The 16,985-nt window shown below is 34.6% G+C and overlaps 2 protein-coding genes across 3 annotated transcripts in view; one reads left to right on the top strand and one right to left on the bottom strand.

The window, feature by feature from the left end:
* Positions 1 to 16,985, top strand: part of DNAAF6 (dynein axonemal assembly factor 6) — a 36,596-nt gene that overhangs the window by 1,274 nt on the left and 18,337 nt on the right. The window contains exons 2-5 of one of the 2 annotated variants that reach the window (XM_074359153.1): positions 5,079 to 5,249; positions 8,911 to 8,983; positions 10,967 to 11,072; positions 13,888 to 13,984. In XM_074359153.1, the coding sequence (XP_074215254.1) occupies positions 5,082 to 5,249; positions 8,911 to 8,983; positions 10,967 to 11,072; positions 13,888 to 13,984 (444 nt within the window). In that variant the 5' untranslated portion in view covers positions 5,079 to 5,081. The remainder of the gene's footprint in view (positions 1 to 5,078; positions 5,250 to 8,910; positions 8,984 to 10,966; positions 11,073 to 13,887; positions 13,985 to 16,985) is intronic. The other variant, XM_010946119.3, reaches the window with a different exon arrangement.
* NUP62CL (nucleoporin 62 C-terminal like) overlaps positions 1 to 16,985 on the bottom strand; it is a 79,308-nt gene that overhangs the window by 61,714 nt on the left and 609 nt on the right. Inside the window, exon 2 of the mRNA XM_074359150.1 lies at positions 12,904 to 13,017. Coding sequence (XP_074215251.1) covers positions 12,904 to 12,940 — 37 coding nt within the window. The 5' untranslated portion in view covers positions 12,941 to 13,017. The remainder of the gene's footprint in view (positions 1 to 12,903; positions 13,018 to 16,985) is intronic.

The raw sequence follows: 16,985 nt of genomic DNA, 5'->3' as shown, positions 1-16,985 counted from the left end.
AATTACTTATGACTTGGTACTTTTGATGACAGTGAAAGTTAGAGACCTAAAAAAAGAAATCATTTTTGGTACTGTAAAAAAATTCAAAATGAATTACTTTTAATAGGCAGGGAATCATTGATGTGTATAGTTGTCAAAAATATATTTAAAAAACTAATTAACCAGTATATTATAATTTAATTGAGACACAGGCAGAACTGATGTTTACTTTTGTGTTTTCAGAAGAATTTTAGTACAGGAATTGTTAAATAAGGCATTATGTAAATAAAGTTGCAGAAGAAATGCCAATTTTATTTGAGAGTAAATGGATTTTTAATACTTTGAAATCATTCAGCTATAAACAGTCAGTACTCTACATAGGGATATGTGTTTACTTATTAAATCAGTTCATAAATGACATTATTTGGTGATTCTTTATTACTCTGATTTTATTTGCTATATATACTTGAATTAATAAAATAGTATTTCTTTAGACTCATAGACATAGAATACAAACTTGTGGTTGCCAAGGGGGCAGAGGGTGGGAAGGGATAGATGGGATTTCAAAACTGTAGAATAGATAAACAAGATTATACTGTATAGCATTGGGAAATATACACAAGATCTTATAGTAGCTCACAGAGAAAAAAATGTGACAATGAATATATGTATGTTCATGTATAACTGAATAATTGTGCTCTACACTGGAATTTGACACAACATTGTAAAATGATTAAAAATCAATAAAAAATGTTTAAAAAAATAGGATTTCTTTTTGAATAGTGTGTAATTCAGAGTTTTCACTAATTTAACCTAGACTTCTCTCCAATTAGTTCAAGTCAAAGAGCCATTCCTGTTGACACTGTGGATGGAGGCAAAAATAAATAGAAAACAGGACCCCAGCCTTCTCAACCAGAGTCTGACTTAATCTCAGGTTACTTATACTATTGCTTCAGTGCCATGAGTCTGGAACCATCCTGCTTGAGCTTCTTTAGTCCCTAAATGGCTCTAATGTTTTGGCAAAGGGGTGGTTTTGAAGCATCTGTCTCTTTAGCTCACTGTGACTAGTACCAAAAGAGATCCCCCAATCACACTTCTACCTATGAAGGCCCTAAGAGTTCAGGTTGATGTGGAAAAATCAAGGGCACTGTTTAGAAAATGATGCCATTGGAATTGGCCTAGCAAAGGAGAGAGGGAAAAAAGGGGCCTGGAAAATTTATTTTCTAGATAACCAAATCTCAAATAAAAGATTTAGCAATATATTTTGTTTTTAATGAAATTCCTACTTAAATTTGCCTTAGTGTAAATTTATTCTTGGCCTATTTAAGTGGCAATGCCAGATTCAAACAGACAGAATCTTTTTTTTTAATCACTACACTCTACTGAGTAGTCTAGACAAAAGGAAGAATATATTCCAAAGTACAAAGGCAGGAGATTATAGGGCATGTTTAATTAGCAGTTCAGTTTTTAACAGAACGCAGATTGCATGTAGGAGAGAATAGAAGGGAAGTGCAGAAAATTAGGTTGGGGTTACATACTGAAGGACCTTGATTGCCAGGCTCAAGATGAACTTTATATCAAATTTATAAACAAAAGATAGTCCTACAAATAACTAACACTGCACAGTTCATAAAAACGCATCTTGCTTTAATTTTTCCACTGTGATCAGTTTGGGTCAAATGATTTTTAGTATGTTTTTAATAGTTTAAGAAATTATGACTTCTAAAAAAGCTAGTAGAATCTTCATTTCCATTGAATTTAGAATACTTTTTTTCCAAAAATTCACATCATAGTTTTTCTCTTTTGATACTTTGAAGTGTTTAGTTAGTTACTTACAAAGTATTGCTGATTCTTTTATTCCTCAAAATACCATATCAACAAACTCGTCATGATTTATAATTTTGTGTTTATAGATTATTATTTATGGTTAATATGGTAAAAATTACTTTTGAAGTGCCAATTTTATTATGATATTTCTTCTCCAGTTTAGCTAAGTATGAATCTATACCATTGTATGCTGGCATAATTTGGAAGTTAAGAAGTCTGACTCCTAATATGCTTCAGATATAAAGAGTGTTACTATAAACTATTGTGAATGATTTGTTTACATCACAAGGAGTAGCATCCCCTTCAAAGCAATCACTTTGGGAAACTATCCACGTATTCTAATGCTGTTATTATTGCTCAAATTACTTTTGAAACTACTCTTTTAGAATCGCCTTGAGGCCTGTAGCGCGTTCTTTTGAATATCCTCCAAGTATCAAATCTTCATATTTTGAAAGTAGATGTGATATAGCTAGAAATCACTTGGAGACAAATCTGATGTGTAATCAGAGTGATACTGTAATGATACCTATTTTCCTGGTGATACATATGAAGGTAATTCCAAAATATTTTGAGCAGTGATAGCATAATTTACATCAATGTATAACCTTCCAAGGTGACTACTTTGAAATCAACGTTCGTATGAATTTAATCATGCTTCATTCAGTATTCACCAACTGCTGACTACCTGCCAGCTCCAGTTACTGAAGACACTCAGCTTCCAGGTATAGCTTCCCACTGCCCACACTGCCCTGCCTCTCACCAGATGAGACCCAGGCCAGAGCTACTTCCCAGCTGGTGAGGATTTAGAATGAATCTGCTATTCCTAAATCCAGTGTCCAGTATACCTACTGAACTGCAGCCCTCCTTCATTACCTCCATTGGGGTTGCCCAGGTGACGTGAGAAAGCCTCTGATGGAGTGCCTGGTTCATTTTCTCTTTTCCAATTGTGACATTGAGCCCTGCTCTATTCTGAGCCTTCCTCTAGCTGCCAACTTGCCCACAATCCTTAAGAACTGGACCCGGCCTCCTATACCCCCACCTATGGACCAGGGTACTACTTCACCTAAATAGGTCTGTAAGCATGACTATTCAAACCTCTCTGCCCTGAAACACCACTCATGTCCTGAAACTCCCACTGCCATGTCACTGCCAAGCAGATGAGCACACATGAATAGCAGTTCTGATTGCTACCTCAGACACTCTATGTGGGACTTCTGAATACCCTTCTTCTGGGTTAGCTTTACTGGTTCCAGTTTCTTCCCCTCTCACCAGCCCACATTTGAGCTCTAACAAGCCTCATCATCATATACCTGTGGGTGCTGGCACTATGTGCCATATAATAATGATATTTTTTATAAAGCTTTTCCTATTTCAGGGAAATAAAACAACTTCTGCTGTATTTGTTGTTTTGTCTCATTGTACAATCTCAACTCAAAATATCATTTATATCTTTATACCTAATATCTGGATCCATTTCCCCCTTTCATTGTTAAAGGCAGAAAGTGTTTCAATAAACTTGTTGCTGTCAATGTTAAGTAAATATTTAATGAACACACAATCAGCTAGGACTTTTAAAATATAAACAGGAGCCTCGGTGTTTAATTTAATGTGTCAATTATTCATTTCCATAGCCGACTACCAGACCATACTGTGAGAGAAGATTGTTTTATCACCTCTTATTTTACCTTGTCCAATTTAATGAGCTTCCAATGTAATGAGTATTATCACTAACTTATTCGATATCATTATTAGAAGTGATATTCATGCCCAGCAAAATTAAATTTTTAAAAGACCAATAATAGGTAACATATGTTGAGTGCTTACTATGTGCCAGGCACTGTTCCAAGCTCTTATACATATATTAAGCGACTTAAGTCTTGTAACAACCCTATGAAGTAGCACTATAATTATTCCCATTTTATAGATAAGGAAAATGAGGTATAGAGAGTTTAAATGATGTGCCCAGAGTCACAGAGCTAGGAAGTAAATGATAAATACAAATCTAGGTAGCATGACTCCAGAGCCTTTACTCTTAACTATACTGCCTTTACGCTAAATGTACAGGGCAATTTAACATTTGTTTCATACCCTTGGCATCTCCGATTAGCATTAAGATCAGTTTTCCTTTTAAAAAACAGAGTCAAAGTAATGGTAAAAGATAAGAGTAAAACAAAAGTTTTGTAAAACACCATCTACATGCAGATTGATTTTGACAGGTGATTGTACCAGCACACATTTGAGAATCCCTTTGTATTACTGTTCTAGGCACAATGTAAAAATTTAGTGGATCATTTAATATAAGCACTAAAGAAATGTTTCTTTTGAATTAATTTTATAAAATAATGTTTAAGAAATATCAGAAATGTTGAAAAGAGTCATATTATATTTGTGCTCAAATCACTAACAATAGGCCTAATTCTACAGTCTTTATTCAGGTTATTAAAATCTGACACGTCCAATATTTTTAAAGATCCTGAATTCCTACTCCAAGTATAACGGTAAAGATTATTTTAAAAGGCTGATATCTGGCTGGTAGGATTAACAGGTAGTTGTGATTTTCTTATTTCTACTTTTAATGTATTATTTCCTAAAGTCTCCACAATATACATCAATTGTCTCTATTATAATCAGAAAAAAAATTTGTGTGAACTTTCACTGAAGTTAATGAACTAACCCATTAGGGTTCTCAAACAGCAATATCAAGGGTTGATGAAAAATTTAACTAAAGCAAAAGGTACAGGCCTACCTGAGACAAAAGTGTGAAACGAGTAAAGTTCCTTGAGATATTCCCCCCAACAAACATCCTTTTCAGTTCACTAAATGGAACATACAGCCTAGACAGCATATATGAGACAGATAAAAAGGTAGTCTACAAATGTACATCACCAAATAATAATGTACATTCTATATGACACTGACATACCCTTTCTTTAGAGGTAGAGCTTAAGAATATACATTTTGAACTCACTCCCCAAGTGATTCTTAAACACACTAAAACCTGAGCATCACTATGTAGTGCTCAGTAAATGCTTGTTAGATTGAGCATGAAGTTTTAATAAAACAAGCTGAATATTCACATTTACTTGCTGCCCCAGGTCTGCGAGTCAGCACAATACATATATTTGAAGGAGTTTACAAGGATTTTCAAGGAGGAATAAGACATAACAGAGTGACCCAGGGCAAGAAGGGAGATACGACAGTTTAGAAAAATCTTCATATCTTAAATAAAATAGAAAACTAAAATATCTCTTTCTGATTATCTTCTTCCTCAGAACATGGACTCTGAAAATATGGAATCTGAAAATGCAGAAACTGAAAACATGGAAACTGAACACATGGAATCTGAAAACATGGAAATTGAAACTATTTCTTCAGTTTCAACTCTGCAGGCTCTCTCAAGACTACTTTATCCTGAAGAGGATGACTTTGAGTTGGAACAGGTGGTCGTATACTTACAGATGAATTTGTTCTGATCACACTAAGTTGCAAAACTGTGTTTGAACAACTTGTTCCAACCTTGCTGTGGGAGCAGGGCTGTGTCATCTAATACATTCACAGGAGGTTGCAGGGCTGATTATGCATGAGAGTATAACCTCTAGTACATTTCTAGCAAACATAATTACATTTTTTCTAAACTACCTGAATGCTGAATAGGAAAATAGTTCTGTAACTATGGTAGCAATAGCCACATTTCAAAATGTTTGTCATTTATATTTATGGCCAAAGAATGCTTGACAACCATTGCAAAGAGTGGTATCTAGGATTTTTAAGCCTTGACAATATTTCTATAAAACAAATCATTTTAATTAGTCAGTATTTATTAGGCCCCCAAAACCCGTTCCCCTTAGTTTTTTTTTTTTATTTGTCTACACACAAAAGCAGAACAGAAAATATTTTGAGCCAAATAATGGGACAAACTAGCTTCAGCCTATTAAAACTGGCTCCCGGCTACATGCTCAGATAGATACAGCTGCAGAATCTAATTAGTTGAATAGCATTAGGTCAGGGCAGGGAACCTCGGGGAGGCATGCAGCAGCAAGATGGGCTTTATTTTGGTTAGGAGAGTTCCGTGAATTGAACTTTGGCCATTCCACATTCACTGCCAGTATTACCAGAAAAATTGAAATACTTTCATATAACCCCCTGCTCTCCATTCTGCTCCTCCTTATATATCAAACTGCTATATGAAGGCAAACAAAAGATGGGGCAGAAATCTCATAATAGAGCAGAATATATCAATTTGCTTTAAATTATTTTAGTGAAGTTCTTTGTTTTTATGACCAGTTTACCATGAATAAACCATCTCCCATGAATATACATATCAATTTTCTCCTCCCAAAATTCTTTCCTGCCATAGTGTGGAAAAACAAGTAGTATAATTTAAATAGGCAGCCATTTCAGTGGTTCAGATTGACATTGGATTGAGCTTCCAGGAAGCTCCAGGGGGAAGTTAGGTGGAACAGGGCAAAATCAAGTAAAACATGCAGTGGAAATAAAATTTTGTAGGAAAGGGGAACTGAGTAAGCTTAGAGCCAGGATTAGGAACTAAGAGGTTTTAGTCAGAGAAAATTCTTAGTAGAGGCCAAAGAAATAAGAAAAATCAGGATGTTAGTAACAGCACTGATTATATACACCAAATAGGACACAGGAGAAAAAGTTAAGAGCAATATATCAATGAGGTTGGGAAGGCAAACTCATTTTTGCTACCTTAACTGAAATAGAATGATACATCCTGGGAAAGGTAAGGTTATGTCATATAGAAAAAGTGTAAATATTTGAGAAACAGTGATCTTGAATAAAGGGAAGTGGAACTTGTAACTGGAACAGATTCAGAGATAAGAATTTACCCTGGTTACAAAGCCTGTTTCCTTTGGCATTTATATCTAGAGATGTTTATTTGCATCTAGAGGTGTTTCCAGGGGAAGGATGAGTGCTTATGAGAATAGAGGGACTAGAATCATTCTACCAAATTGTACAATTTATAGAGGAAAATTACTATAATAATGTATGATGCTGTATATCTGAGTTAAAAGCAATTTTGAGATAATTGGTCATTCGGACACCACAGTACAGATATCGTTAGAGGATATGGAACTGGAGTATCAGAACAGTGGGAGAATAATTAATGTTTCTAATGAACTATTAAATTTTCCAGGAGAAAAATGGCTTTTCATTTTTTAACATGTATTAATCTTGGGAACTGGGGAATGATTACAAGAGTGATGTGTTTCTGAAAATACACTCACTAAAAAGATTTTAGAACTGTTGCGTACACATTGGTTTATTTATACTTTCCTCACCATGGATTGTTAAGAATGTGGGAGATTGGGAAGAGAGCATGCCTGTTGTTTTTTAACTCACAAAGAGACCTTAAGACGTTGGGACATAATGTTCACTACTCTTCATAGACAATGTAACAAGGGTGTTCTAACACTCTTACATATTGCAAAGTGGTGTGAATGGCAATGATAAATGGCTCAGATAATTGGATGTAGTTTCATGGTAGAGACTGAAATGATAATTCTTATAGAAACAATTGCCAGATGGTTTTTAATGTTTTTATTATCCTGATCCATCTTTTCACTTGAAAATTTTATTTTTAATCATGTATTTTCATTAAGTTAATAAACTGAAACTCCCCCTCTGTTCTGATATACTGATCCAGTCATCACTGTCCATGGAGAGCATATCAATTTTTGTCAAGAATGGTCAAGTTTTTATTTCTACAGATTTTAATTTGCTGCAGAAGGAAGCACTCAACAAAACCCGAGGCCCTCATGTTCCAAGAAATGCTTTACCCTGATTAACTATTAGTATTATTAGTATTCTCATGAATAATAACTTAAGAAAAGCACTGCAAGTTTATATGACATTAGTGATTAAAAAGAAAAAAATGTACAGAATATTGTCTTGGGATTTTCACATTAAAATGCCTGTAACACCTTCACTGCAGACATAGCACTTTAGAAGCACCTTTTGCAAAGGAGTAGTTACTGTCTTAGAAACTGTTGAGATGTTATAGATTAATTTTTAATTTATAGCTGTTGGAATAATTTAGCATAATAAAGACGCAAGTGAGCTTTTCCACCAACTTTCAAGGATGGACACTATTCCTCTTGCCCAAATGGGATGTTACACATTTTGTACCTGCCTGAAATCTTGGGAGATAAGGGCAGGGACCTGGGAAAGGAGAATTAGAGGTGCTAGTTGGCCTGGATCCAAGGAGATAAGAATTTTTGACTGCCAGCAATGAAGTAAATTGGAACTGCTGAGTCTGACATCAGCAAGAACAATTAGTAAAAGAATGGGGATTTTCTTGAAATAGTGAAGAACCCCTGACAGGGACCAATGAGGTAGTTGCCTCTATGCTGATGGTGTAGTGTGTATTATACTTAGTTGAAAAAAGAAAACTGTTCTTCTATTGGTGAGCCAGGGGCAGTCCTGTGGGGATGTGTGTACTTGTACAGAAGATGGCAAAATAAACCTGAGCTTGCATGAAGACTCAAGTGTTTTACCATGTATTTGACACTGTTAATTTGGGGTTGCTGTTTAGTTCAGTGTTGTGAGGTGGTGGGACAAAGAAGTGTTTCACACCACAGTGGAAAAAAGTAAAAGCTATTATCAAGGTTTTGAATGAGTTGTTTGATGTCTAAATACTTAGACTCTGTTTAGTGGTTTGTTTTCAGTTCTATAAAACTTTTCCATACTTCTGTCCCCCATCTAACTATGACCATACAACTGCGAAAACCGAGGGGTCAATGCTCTTATACTAATACTTGATTTTAACCTGCTAAGAGATGAATGTGGCTCATTCCCATATCCCCAGGAGAACATGATTCACTGGGCAGGAACTGGGATTTAGTCTGACCAAAGATCAATTCTGCCTTACAGTCTATTAAACCAAACACTTTTTGAAAGGACAAGGAAAACATTCAAAATAATACTTGACATCTGTCTCTCGGTTGTATAACAGTGATAGTTTAAAATTAAACTAGGAAGCTCAATGAAATTTTAGATGGAAAGCTTATCAAATTTAAATTATTACTGGTCATATAAGTTATACATGTAGTAATTACAGAATGTTGGACTTTTCTTCTCCTCCAGGCAAATAGTTCATCTGCTGTCGGAGCCATGGGTCCTGGGAATATTGGACCACCAAAAAGAGAAGAGCTCAAAAGTACGTTATTTAATAAGGCATGTAGATCAGCATAATCAGTATAATCTTTTCTTTGGGAGCAAAATTATAGGGAGAGTAATACTGACTAACACTAGCACTTATCAAAGATGAACTCAAATAATTGCGGGAACAATGGACATCTATTTACATATAAAGAGGCCGTTTTTGCTCTACTGTTGCAGGTAAGTCACTTTTCTAATAATGCAAATTAGTTTGTCTTGAATTATTCACATTTTTGGAATATTTTCTAAGGTGGAAAACCAAGAAAGTCACATGTGGTTAGATGATTTTTTTATTATTTAAGGTCTAGTTACCAAGATGCTTAGCTTCTTCACCTTCTAGGCTGCTGTATTCTGGTAATTTCATAGAATTCATTCATGAATTCATTCAATAAATATTTATTGAGAGCCTATTATGTATAAGGTAGTATCATCATCTCTGAGACTACAATGGGGATCAAAATAGAAAGGGTCCCTGCCCCCATTGAGCTAATAGTCTCTTGGAGAACACAATAAAACAAATAACTACACAACTTTATCTTACATTGAAAGCTTATAAATTAAGCCCACAGGGTGACATATAAAGTCACAGGTATAATAAACTAGAATAAATATTTTGGGATGTTTTCTGAGCATTTTGGCCTATACATTTTCACAGAGTTGAACATTTTACACATCTTTAAAAAATGGTCATGATCACAGTTACCAGAGGGTGGACAGGGAAAGGAAGTAAAGTACCTTCATCAATTTAGGTAATTGTAAAAGATTTTATCTGGAAAAATGTTTAAAATAATGACTAAAATGAGGTCTGAGCGGATGATTTTAAAATTTCAGTTATTATTGTTCTACATACTCAAGAGTCTATTTGCCTTATTCAAAAGATATTCACTCCATGGAAGACTAGTTCAAATTTGGATGTAATTCTGTGCTGCCTATATTTCTGATAATATTGGTCTAATAATCTCTAAATTCTGAGAACAATGAGTCATATGTGAAATGTTATATATAAATCGGTAATTAGGCTTTACAAAGCCCATGCTGGTTAGAAACAGAGCATTTCAAAAGAACTGGCAGAATTGAAAACCTGACAATCAGGTGCATTTCTGGGAATGCTTAAAAAGGCTCAAAATAATGTTCTACACCTAACGTGGGTCCATTTGCTGCCCCAATAATTGGAACAAATGGAAGCTGGGATTTTGCATGCCTACTTACTTTGAAACATTTAAAGATGACATGTAGAAACCCAGGCAAGTGCTCAGTTTAACATAAAGTATAAGTGACAGAGATTTTCTTTATAGCTCATGTCTACATGAGGGAAATACTGGTTTAAAAAATGATCATTGTTTCTATTGTTTTCAATTTCTTTAACTGATAGTGTTTTTTAAGAATTATGACAGTGTGGAAAAGGTATCGAAGGGCTTTTATATAATAAAACACAATGCAAAATAAAACATTTCCCCCCAAATCAGATTGTATATTTGATTTGTTCTTTTATGTAAGAATATTTTACATATGGTCCTATTTATGTTTCTGAAAAATGTGTAATATTTCCTTGCATATATGTTATACATGATACATAATTTATATACAGTGTTTTTATGCATTAAATATGTATATATTATATATGTGTATATACATGTATACACAGAGAGAGAGAGACTGGAAAGATATCCACCAGAATGCTATCATTGACTATCATGGCAGTTGCATTGTAGATTAATTTTCTTCTTTTATTTATATGTCTTTTCCAAACTTTCTACAATTATTATTATTACAATTCTTCAATGTATTGGCTGTGTACTAATTAAGATTTCTAAGTCAGTTGTTACTAATTTAGCTTCCTTTGACCAAAAAAAGAAGCTTGTGATTACAAATAGAAAATGTTTTACTTCAGTGATCCCAAACTGAGTGTGAAGAGGAACAGGAGCAATTTCAAGAGGTAAAACAGACAACAGCTTCAGCTTTATCTTCCCTTTCTTCCCAGTCATCCCTCAAACCAGCAATGAAAATACGAAGGACATCTGGAATCCAGAGGAGGTTCTAGAAGGAGCAGAGCACCACGACATGTGGGATGTCAGAGAAACACCAGAGTAAGTCAAATGAAGCCGGGAACGTGTTTAGGGGTTTAAGTTAGATGTGTCCTCTGATACCATTCTATTTAAGACAAGATTCATAAGGTGACTTCTACCACATAAAAGATAAAACTACGGTGACACACAGAAGCCATGTGTAATTGATGATTTTTTTCCCCTTCTAGAGCAGAAACAAATAATAAATCATAATACCTTCCTTTCAGTTATTATCTAACAAAAAATGAAAAACACAGTCATTTCCATTATAGATTTATATTTAATGTAGTTTAGTTGTATAATGTGGAACTAACAGTAGGTAAAACCAGCCCATTAAATTACAAGCATTCATACAGACTAAATTATTATGCCATGTTTATGTGTCAAAGACCTGCGTTTAATTACTCAGTGTTCCACAATTTCAGTAAAAGGCTATGTTCTCCCTCCAATTATCAGTTGTTACCTGGACTTATTTACCAGTTATTTTAGGATTATGTTTAGTATATTTTGCAAGCAGGATTAAAGGCTTGCTTTGTAGCCTTTTCAATAGGAATTATAAATATGAAAGTTAGAATTATTATCATAAAAAGCCTTTCATACTAATAAATGAAAACACTCATACTTTTAAGGATTAAAGTATGTTTACATCCATAATTGAAATTAATGATTAAATACACTAAGCTTTAAATGTATATATTTTAAAATAAAATCTTGATTGAATATTAGAACAGTTTGAAAAACAAAGGCAATATTTATTAAATTATAATGTACTTTATAATTTCTTAAAGACTTCTGTGGCAAGGGATCTGAGAACTTTTCTAATTCTGACTGTAAAACCGTGTCCAATGTTTAAAAAAAAAACCCTATGGTTCTATCTGCTATGTCAGTTCTGAAAATAGAAGCAGTGGCAGACTGAAGATAATTAACTGGAAAATAGTATCCAGCTTTCAAACAAACAACAAAAAAAAACCATAAACCTCATAAACAAAAGAATTCAAAGGGGATTTTAAAATATTTCTGTCAGCATCTTAAATATGAAGGGAGTAAATCTCAGGTTAAGTGTCCACATATCCCTATGAAAGGCTAAGAATTGTCATTTGTTTCTCATATAGTTTAATGGACGTCAAGCATCCATATGTGGCAAACTCCAGATTTGAGTAAATTTTTACTTTCCATCCTGATGTGAGATGTTCTATAGAAAGAATATCCATGAAAGCTTTATGTGAATAAGACCTCCACTCAGGATATGAAGAAAATTGCTTTATAAGATTTTTTAATCTTTATTTTTCTATCTTATGCAAATGCATTTCAAAATGCCCCCATGGATAGAAGAAGATGGGTAAAAAAACGTTAACAGGGAGATCATCAAAGAAGAAGCCCAAGTGGCCAAATAAAAAATAAGGGCCTGAACTAAGTCACTGGCCTTGGAGAGAAATATGAGGGTCTTTATTTGAGAGGTATTTGAAGGAAGATTTGGTATTTATTGGATATAATGAATGAGAGGAAAGCATCAGAAATGATGCTGAGATTACTAGCTTGGCTGACTGGGTGAACAGTGAAACCATTAACTGTGATTAGGAATGTAGGTGGAGGGTAAGTGGTGAGTTTGGTTTTGGGTGTGTGGCCTGTAAGGTGCCTTGGGACATCCAGGCAAATGTAAACAGTAGGCACTTAGAAAATTGTGTCTCGGGGTGAGGAGCAGCATGGCAGCTAGAGCAAATCCATGTGGGCATCATGGGCATATAGATCAATATCTTTCTGTTTTGTTTTAACCTGGCTTCACCTTTGTAAATACCTGGTAGATGTTAAAGTCTGTTAAGAAAACAGTGTCCCATCTCAAATAGCTACTTACTGTTAGTCTTGTTCCAGCTCAGAGAAATCTTCTTCATCCTTGGACAATCCGATTTACAAGTGGTTAGAAGTTCAATGTAGTCCCTTTTTCTTCCTATCCAGAGATTTACCACGTCTTCGTTAGAGTAGAATTAAACAGAAAAGGTCATTTGTAAATGTTTGCTTACTTCATTCCATCTAAAAAGATAGAGTACATTATGGCTGGAGGTTTCTATAAACCATTCTATCCCTAGGGTCCCAAATTTACAGGCAAGGAAATATTTGTGAACTTGTCACGTGTGTGGCAAAATACCAAGAAAACCTGAACTAAGAATTATTTAGGATTAGACTCTAAACACTATAGCTGTGGCTGTACTGACTACACTACCAGTTTTTCTGTTATGTAATTTTAGAGGTGGAAAAAACCATAGAGATCATTTAGTTCAAACCCACCCCCTCCCATAAATTGTACAAATCCAGAAGCTGAGACCACATGAGTTTTTGACTTGACCAAGATCCTACAGTTAATGACAGAAAGAGTACTAAACTTGGATTTTCTAACTCTACTCTGTGCTTAAATTTAGCAGAGGAGGGTTCTGTCTATCCATCAAACCCTGGGCTATGGGCCCACTATTCTTCTGAGCCATTGTTTTCTAGGAAAGGACCTTCCTTTTTTCTTTTACTTATATTCTTATTAGAATCTTTTTAGAAGTTCCCTCAATCTATTTTTTGTATAGCTCTGAAATAGTTAAGCTTTATTTTTAGAAAAGAAGAGTATACAACCTAAATCCTGCTTTACAGGGTGAGGGATTTTTGACTGAATTTCCAGACTTTTATTCCTTTATGTTTTGCTATTTGCCTGAAAAACTTTATTTTTTTAGGACTTTATTTATCTTGCCTTTTTTTTTTTCTGTCATAGCACATCCTCATAAGTTCCTAGTTTTCTGCTCTGCAACAGGAAATTGCTCTTTCATTTGAGCCTCTGTATCACTGACTTTTTTTTCAGATATGAAATTCTATTCAAACAGCAGGTGGGAACTGAAGATGTGTTCCTGGGATTGACCAGAAAGGACGCTTCAACTGCGTGTTGTAAGGATCTACTGGTAAGCCTCTCCCATCTTTCCCGTTTTCCATATGATCATTATAATTAAATTGATTGTTGTATTCATAATACCATCAGCAAGGCTATAAACTCTTTAAAAATAGTAGTTGCTATGTTTGAGGTACAGAGGGAATAATAGGATACACAGTTTAAAATTGGTAAACATGTACAAAATAAACTGAATTTACACATGTGGCTAAGATTTATGAATAAACCTAATAGAATCATATGACATAACACTATTTCTAGTCCGAATAAAACTGCCCAATCTGTTTGGATGCATTTTTCTTTCATCCTAATTCTGTTCCATACATGTCATGTGATTGGTTATTAATTTCTGATGAGGTGACAGTCAATTAAAATGAAAGATTTCCTTCCCTGAATCTGTCTTATCTCTTATATCTGTATTTCTTTTAATGACTCAGCTTACATTGGGGGATCTAAAAGGGGATTTTTTTCCTTAAATTTTAGATCTGAACTACTGACTTAAAGGTCTAAAAATGCATCTAAAATGTTACCTGGCTTCCTTATCTGAATAACATTATAGCATGTTGGAGAGCATCTTTTGCCAAACCACTGTTTCTATATAATGACAATAGCAATACCAACAATATCAATGTGACTATCTTACTTTTGCTTATGTAAGTTTCATAATGATCTTACTGAAAAGTCTGAGCCTAACCAAGAGTGTGGACTGCAACTCATTTGGGCAATATACACTACTAATTTTGGTGTTTGGTGCTGGGGATTTATTTTTTGAGATCAGGGGTTTGCATCTGTATTTTTCCCTCCCTCTCTTAGCAACCCTCTACAGTATAGAGTACTGAGGTGCCCATAGGAGATGTTTAATATTTTTTCTTAAGCAAATGATAAATGGAATTTCTCTTTTGCATAAACTTCAGGTTTTCTCTTATTAGCTAAATCTAAGACATTCAATTGGATCAAGTAACATGATGGGAATAGTGTCTTTAAGGACCTCAGGAGATTTTTCAAACTCTAATGAGCTAAGGTTTCAAGTGATCTTGAAGTAATTAGCTCCCAGGGTTTTACCAGTAATATTCAAATTTCTCTCTCTTAAATGACTGTAAAACTGTTTTTGATGTCTGGTATTGCAGATTGCTCTAAACTCTAAAGAAATTCTAGGCCCTAAATAAATAAAACTGTTGTGAGCCTTTTCATTTCTCTCACACAACTTGCTACTAGCATTAATAATAAAGGTAGGCTGAATGAAGAATCTTGGAAACTAAATCACACCTCAGAGTAGGAGTACACAGTTTATCTAAAACTCAACAGGTATGTACAGAAAAAGGTTTGATCCCTCTCTCTAATGAACTTATAATTGATTGGGGAGATAAAACTAACATAAAAATAGTCACTTTATTATTAACAAGTAGACTCAGTGTTGACAATTTTAAGTTTACCAGGAGTTCAGAGGGTTTGGATAAGATGGGGACACCTTTGAATGCCAGGAACAAATGAAATATTTGTTGGTGCTATGGCATTCACCACATGTATAGCATTCTTTTTCTCTTTCTTTTTCTTCATACATTCAGTCTTTAAATACTTGGTGAATAACTACTACATACCAGGCCCTGTCCTAAGTCCTAGGGATACAAAGACAAATAAGAAACAGTCAATTACCCTCAAGGAATTTACAGTTAAGGACATGGACACCTAACAAATCATTGCAGTTCAGTATGGCAAGCATAAAGGCATATGCCAGGTACATGGTGACATAAAGCAAAAAGGGATCAGCACTGGGTAGACAGGATTTCTCAGGTGGACAACATTCTAAGAAGGCCATTCCAAGCAGGGGTAAGAGCACATGGAAAGGTATCCAGGCATAAAATAGCATGGCCTATTTGAGTTAGGACTGAGTGTGACAAGAATAAAGAATAATTGTAGACAGTAGTGCACTGGTAAGCTGTCTCTCAAAAAAGAAAGAAATGACAGACTTGTAGCTTGAATTTTATCCTGTAGGCATATTAATGATGACATCCACTGTCACTGCTTAACCTCACTGGGAAGACTCAGACTAAAGAGGTTATTGACCTCATCTCAAATATTTCTTGTGCAAATTTATAAGCTTATTATTCCTGTTAATAATATGGCATTTTCTCAACTCTAAGACATCATCAAGTTGTACATGTGCCATTTATTTAGTAACAAAGGAAAAATAAGTATACTCAGTAAATATACACCTTGACTGTGTAATAAACATTAGAATGTGAGGAAAATTGCACCTTAGAATTGGCTAAATATGTTATCTGGATCCTGGACCTGGTCTATATGTAACAATCCAACCCAGAGACTTTAAGAAGACCTCTGCTCAAGCTGAGGAAGGTAATAGGAATACAATCAACCTGTTTAAATACAAGAATTGATTCGGGAGTTTAAAAATTTACAAGAGCCCCACCCTTTCCTTCACCCTCCCCATACTCCAAATAAGAAAGCTAGATTTATGAGACCTAAATCAAAGTGTTTGTCCTAAACAAAATGCTGAGTTACGAATATGTATGTCTTCAGCAAACCTTCCATTCTTTCCTTCTAACCCCAACCCAAAGAGCTCCATTATCCAAATTATGCCTGCTACTCTACTCCTGAGTTTGTAGCTACCAAGCTTCCCTTGCCTGTAATCTATATTTAGGCATTTTATTTTTAAAATAAAAATTGTATATATTTAAAGTGTACAACATGATGATTTGATATATCTATGCATAGTGAAATGATTACTACATTCAAGCTAATTAACATATCATCTCCTCACATACCATTTGTGTGTGTGTATGTGTGTGGTGATAACACCTGAAATCTACTCTCTTAGCAATTTCCCAGTATTCGGTACAGTACTGTTAACTATTGTCATCATGCTGTACATTAATTTTAGAGCTAGAACTAGGCCAGTGGTTTGCAGGTTTGTTTTGTTTTGTTTTGTTTTGTTTTTAGCTGCCTACTCTTTTCTTCAAACAAAATTCTAGGAGAAAGCCCAACATATAAAACAA

Source organism: Camelus bactrianus, chromosome X, assembly GCF_048773025.1.
Source record: "Camelus bactrianus isolate YW-2024 breed Bactrian camel chromosome X, ASM4877302v1, whole genome shotgun sequence".
Taxonomy (NCBI): domain Eukaryota; kingdom Metazoa; phylum Chordata; class Mammalia; order Artiodactyla; family Camelidae; genus Camelus; species Camelus bactrianus.
This window is presented reverse-complemented; position numbering and strand designations above follow the sequence as displayed.